Source organism: Rhizophagus irregularis, chromosome 22 (assembly GCF_026210795.1).
Source record: "Rhizophagus irregularis chromosome 22, complete sequence".
NCBI classification, from domain to species: domain Eukaryota; kingdom Fungi; phylum Glomeromycota; class Glomeromycetes; order Glomerales; family Glomeraceae; genus Rhizophagus; species Rhizophagus irregularis.
In genome coordinates, this window is record NC_089450.1 from 1,914,905 (window position 1) to 1,921,042 (window position 6,138).

The window sequence follows — 6,138 nt, forward strand, 5'->3', positions numbered from 1 at the left end:
GTATTCCAACCAGTTACTATATGAAAAAAAAGAAAAGAAATGGTTAATAGTGTTCCTAAAAAGAAAAAACATAATGAAAAGACAAAAGAAAGTCCTTACCTACTATTCTAACTTCCAAATGGTATTCTGAGAAGTTTCTGTAAAAAAAAAGAAGAAATGGTTAATAGCATTTCTATAAAGAAAAACAAAAATATATATAAATAAAAAAGTGTTCACTTATTTTAAAAATCCAGAATAACCATTCCAAATAGTAGTTTCTGTAAAAATAAAAAGGAATATATAGTTAATAATGTTTCTAAAAAAAAAATATAAAGAAAAGAAAAAATAAAAATAAAGAAAACTGGTATCTATTTTAATAAAAAGATGTAAAAATAAAATAAATTAAATTGAAAATTTTTTTAAAAAAAAAATTGCTTCAGATTGAATTTGAAACATTTCAGATAATTGATATGCATCTCATATAATGATTTTAATTTAAGATGTGTAAGCTTTAGTCTGAAACAAAAATCAATCTAAAATACAACATATATATATAAATTAATTTATTTGACAGATTGACACAAATGTAACTAAAAGTCTTGCAAATGCCATTAAAAATCTTGTGAATGTAAAAGAAAATTTATATAAATCAAAACTGAAGGCATATGCATATAAATATATAACAAATTTGTAGAAAATACAGATGTAAAAGATAATCATTTATCCAAATGTTTTAAATAAGAAACAATAATTTTAAAAGAGAACAAAAAATAAGTATAATATTTTTTGTTATTTTTTTTGGTAAAATATTATTATTTGATAATAAAAATTTGAGTTCTTCTTTTTCTAATTTAATACAAATACATTATTTAAAGTAAATGATAATTTTTATGATATATTAATTAATGCAAATATGATAAAAATATTATAGTTTCTTTATAAATAATTGTATCAATTTAAGAGCAAAAAGATGATAATAAAAATAAAATGTAGAAAAAGTTAAAGAAAAATTATATTTATTTAACTATATAATATCTTCTTTTATTTTTTTTCTAAACCTTGTTTTTGTAATAAATATCAACTAATTTGTTCTTATTATCTCTTTTGAAAATTTATTATGTAAAAGAAACAACTTTACTTTATAAATAAGTTATAATAATTGGTTAATAATATTTTGACTATTGCTCATTTTTATTTATATTTTTTTTTTTAGCTTAATCAATTGTTTATTATAAATTTATCATTATTTTTAAAAATAAAAGGTGAATTTAGTGATAAGCAGTAGGCTGAGTTAGTTAAAAAAAAATCTAATGCAATTTAAAAAACTTATCATTACAAGATTAAGTCTTTTATTATAGCTAAAAAGTAAGAATTGCAAATTAGAAAATAAACTTAGTTTTATATAATGAATTTCTATTGACTTTTTCTTTTATTTTAAATAAATTTATTACAAGCTTATAAAAATGATATAAACTTAGAAATTTGGCTATTCTTATATATAATAATAGGTTTTCATATATAGAAGTTGATTGAAAAAAATAAAACATTAGGTGGAATAGGTAATAGGATAATTGTATATTATTAAATCATTATTTATTGTACAATATAACAAATTTTTGTTATAATATACAGTCAACTCTCTATAAATGCACCCTCTATAAATGCATACCTCTATAAATGCATCTTTATCTGTCTCAACTATAATGTTAAATGAAATGTATGGTTTATATATATAAATATTCTGTAAATGCATCCTTTATAAAAAAAATGTTATATAGTTTACTTATAAAATTTTTGAATTACCTTAATTTTAGATTAATATCATATAGATTTATATGTATTCTATAAATGCACACCCTTTTTAAATGCATTTTTATATCTGGTAATCATTTTTTATTTTATTATTATAATTTGGATGCATTTAAGTTCTTTTAAAATCTACTATAAAATGACTGTTATAAATAAAAGTAAACTGTCAACTATATCATTCCTTTAATATAAAAAACTTTAAAATTAAATGGAAATTTTATGTTTTATGGTAAATTGTGCATCTTTTCATTTATTATACATGTATAATATAAGATTTTCTTTTATTTTAAATTTTGTAAAAAAAAAAGGTTTCTATTCTTACAACTCAATCCATTAAAATAATAATAATATACTTACTGAACAAGTTGATTGAATTATCAGGTAGATATCTATATAATTATAAGCCATACAAGGTTGCTTTTATATTAACTATAGTAAACTATATTCTTATGATCTAACCAAACTTGTTTTAAATAAATTTAATCTTTCATAAATTATAAAAAATATGCTTAATGATTTAAAATCAAAATTTCTTTATACTAGAAAACATCTATATATATATTATTAGAATTCAAATATAATAATAATTACTCATATATAAATATATGTAAAGAAAATTTGTACTTACATATTTTATTTATATTTTCTCAAATATATACAGTCAACCCTTGTTATAATGAATCCTAAGGTCCAGACTTTAACTTCGCTATAAGACTATAGTGAAGATTTTAAGAGATTTGATTGGTTAATTCATTATAGTGAGGAAAAATTTATTATAATTGTTTGAAAAATTCACTATATCAAGGGTTCGCTATATCAAGGTTTAACTGTATAACAGATAGAAGTTTAAATCTATCTGATAGAAAAATGTGAAATATATTTTTTTTATTATTTAAAATTATTTAATTTTTCATTTACATTTTTAGCTTATCATTATCTGAAATCTGCATTAAAAGTGATATGAAATATTTTGATTTTTTATACTAAAAATCTGGAATAATGACATTTTAACTAACTTTATTTCATTAATAATTACAGGGCTTAATAGAATTCTGGAAAATATATAAATAAGTAAGATCTCAAATTGCTTAGAATTTGCCAAAAAAATTGTGTAAAGCTTTTCTTTTTAGATAATATCAGCCAGAAATTTAATTTTCTAATTTAGAAACTGGCTAGTATTATTATAATTCTGACCCTAAAAAAATGTTTAAAGTTCATAGTAAAAGTTTTTTGACTGGATCTTACCTATTTATGTATTTTTTGGAGTTCTGACTTAATTAACTAACTTCTTAGTTCAGAAATTTGATATTATTTGATAATAATAGATTTAGAATTCCTTCTATAATATTGTTAAATAATAAGAAGTTTTAAAAAACATCACTAAAATAATTAAAGAAAATATTAATAAATGTAAGTGTTGAATGATTATTATATTTAATATAATAACTATAATTTACTTGAATTACACAGGTCAAAAGTGAAAAATCAGGTATCAATTAGTTCACCAATCGGTCACCAATCAGGTAGCTAATTATGACGATTGGTAAAATGATTGGCATTTTCGCTAAATACATCACCAATCAGACAATTTAGAACTTTTGATCCAGTGATCAGAAAAGGATAAAATATAGCTCATTGGAATCATCTTAACAAGATGAATTTAATGGTAGTGTAGTAAAATCGCATTTTTAGGATTAATAGTTAATAAAAAATTAAATAAAATATAAATAATATATTTTTATTTTTATATTTTACTTAATTTCCCATCAAGTATTAATCCTAGAAATGCAATTTTACTACCATTAGATTCATCTTGTTGAAACGATTCCAATGAGCTATTTTCTGATCACTGGATCAAAAGTTAGAAAACTGTCTGATTGGTGACGGTATTTGACAAAAATACCAATCAGTCACCAATCAGTCACCAATCAGCTACCCGATTGGTGACCAATTAATGACTGATTGATGCCTGATTTTTCACTTTTCGACCTGTGTTATGAGTTATTATTAGGTATATATTATATTATTAATATTAAGATTACTTACCTAAATCTCTCCAAAATCCTACAATTAGTTTTTTTAAGATTTTACTATAGTTTTATTATAGTTTCAGCAAAGTTTGTTAAGTTTAGCTTTTCTCCAGATTTTACCAACTTTTTAATAAAACTTTCATATAATTTTGGCAAAGTTTTGCTATTTCAGCATTTTGCCAATTTGCTAAAACCTTTAGTTTTTCCAGTACAGCAACCTTAATTAGTATCATATGATATTTTAAAAATACACAAATGTATATAGGATAAATAAATTTTAATACAAATTGGCATTACAAAAAAAGTGCATTCAAATTTTAAATCCTTAAACTTTTACAAAAATAATATAAATAGTTCCATTGGTACAATATGCAATTGATTATAAAGTTTTAAGTTTATTTAATAAGATCCAATTCTTGAAGATGCTCTGGAATAACTATATATGAATCTTTGTAATACCAAACATTCTAATTCTCTTTGCATAATTCTTTGAGTTGATCCTGTATGTACTTGCTGTTTGATAAAATTATTGGAATTGCCTTTATGAAAGAATTCTATATATTTTTCATGCTATTCTCCTTGTAGTAGGCTTGTACTTTGATTGCAAATCCATATTCATATTAGAGAATATCAAGTTCTAAACCTGTTGGATATTCTGATGTAAGTTACCATCATTACAAATGGTATACATGACTGCCTGTTATTAAAAATTTGAGGTGTGACCGTGTGACCTAATTTCTATTATCTATCCCTATAAAAAAAATTCTGGAAAAATTCTGATAAATGATCATTTTTCTAGTTTTATTCCGAAGAAACTCAGACACGTGATCATGTTTTTGAAAAATTTTTTATAGGTTAAATCATTCAATAATCTAAAAAGCGAACAAAACCTAAAAAAAAAGTGAGTTCAAATCTTGATATCCGTATTTTTCTTTTATCACTCATGATACTAGATCCATTGTTGTTTATAAAGGGTAAATCTAATTATTCGTGCGCTGGTGTCACAAAGAAGTATGTGAGATCACTCATGGTTATGCGTGAATCGTTAGACGTTAATGATTGATTGATCCTTTTTGGAAATAACGTAGCGCACATTCGCGTTTGCTTAGGTTGTGAAGTTATCATAATGATGGCTTGCCGTTCTAGATATCATTATCTGAGACTTAAAGCGTGGAGGTATCCATAGTTATACTGAGGAATTGAAGAGACGTCGAAACGGCGTCTGACTTTGTAATCAAGGAGGTTAGTATTGTAAGTGTCACGATAGTGGATGCGAGGATTACCTGGCTTTCAGGTGATATCATCCATCACATGTATTAAAAAAACAAATTTTTAGTCATGTGATCTTGCATAATAGTTCATGGATTTCGTATTTAACTTTTGACATTCCTTTCTTATCCTTTCAATCCTTCCTTTACATCATTTAACCTTACACACTTTTGTACTATCTTAGCAACCATGTTTTTCTACGGATAGTTTTTCTTTATAATAATAGGCAATTATTGTTGGACAAAGGATACGTCGTCGTTGATTTATTTACATAATTAAATAAAAGGCTATAATTTCATAATTTCTTAAATGCAATTTATACGGCACAATAATTTAAATTTTATTAATAATAAGTATAAAATCATATAAATGTAAATATAAATCATATAAATTAGATAAAATGAACGAAGAATAATCATTCTAAATTGTTGTATAATCAAAACTTATATCTTATATATAATAACTATATCCACTATTTGTATTCAAGTTAAAAAAACTTGTGAAGTTTCATTTACCAGAATTCATAATTCTGGGTACCTGAAGGGGAGATTTCATTATTATCAGTTGTCTCAGCAGGAGTGTTATGAAGACTATTCGATGAGGCGAGTTGATCAATCGTAAAGTATTCATGTTGGTAAGTTGGTGCAGAAGAACGAATAGTTGGCGTACGAGAAGAAACTAAAGGACGTTCATTTAAATAAGGATGAGGTCTGGAAACATGGTTTCGGTATATACGACGAGGTAAAGGTTGTTGTTGCGCGATAAAAGATTGTTTCATTTGATTTAATTGATTTTTTAGTTCATTAATTTGTTCAAGTTGTCTATTAACATTTTCTTCAAATGCCTTAATAGAATTAAAAAACCTTTGGAAATTTTGGTATATAGGAACGTTATTATTTTGTTGAGTAATTATGCACTGAGTTGGTACCAGTGGTGGGTGTGTTAAGAAAGGAGCAGATTCACTTTCGTGTGGTGGATCATTAATAAAGTTGTTAGTGACTTCTAGAGGGTATTCGGGATACCCGGTTGAAATCCCGTAAGTATTTGGCAT

At 23.9% G+C, this 6,138-nt stretch overlaps 1 protein-coding gene across 1 annotated transcript; it reads right to left on the reverse strand.

The window, feature by feature from the left end:
• Positions 1–5,598: 5,598 nt before the first annotated feature.
• On the reverse strand, positions 5,599–6,138 carry OCT59_014676 (uncharacterized protein; the record flags this gene model as incomplete). The annotated part of the gene is made up of 1 exon (XM_025309724.1): positions 5,599–6,138. One exon carries the CDS (start codon positions 6,136–6,138, stop codon positions 5,599–5,601), a length of 540 nt encoding a protein of 179 aa, XP_025190070.1.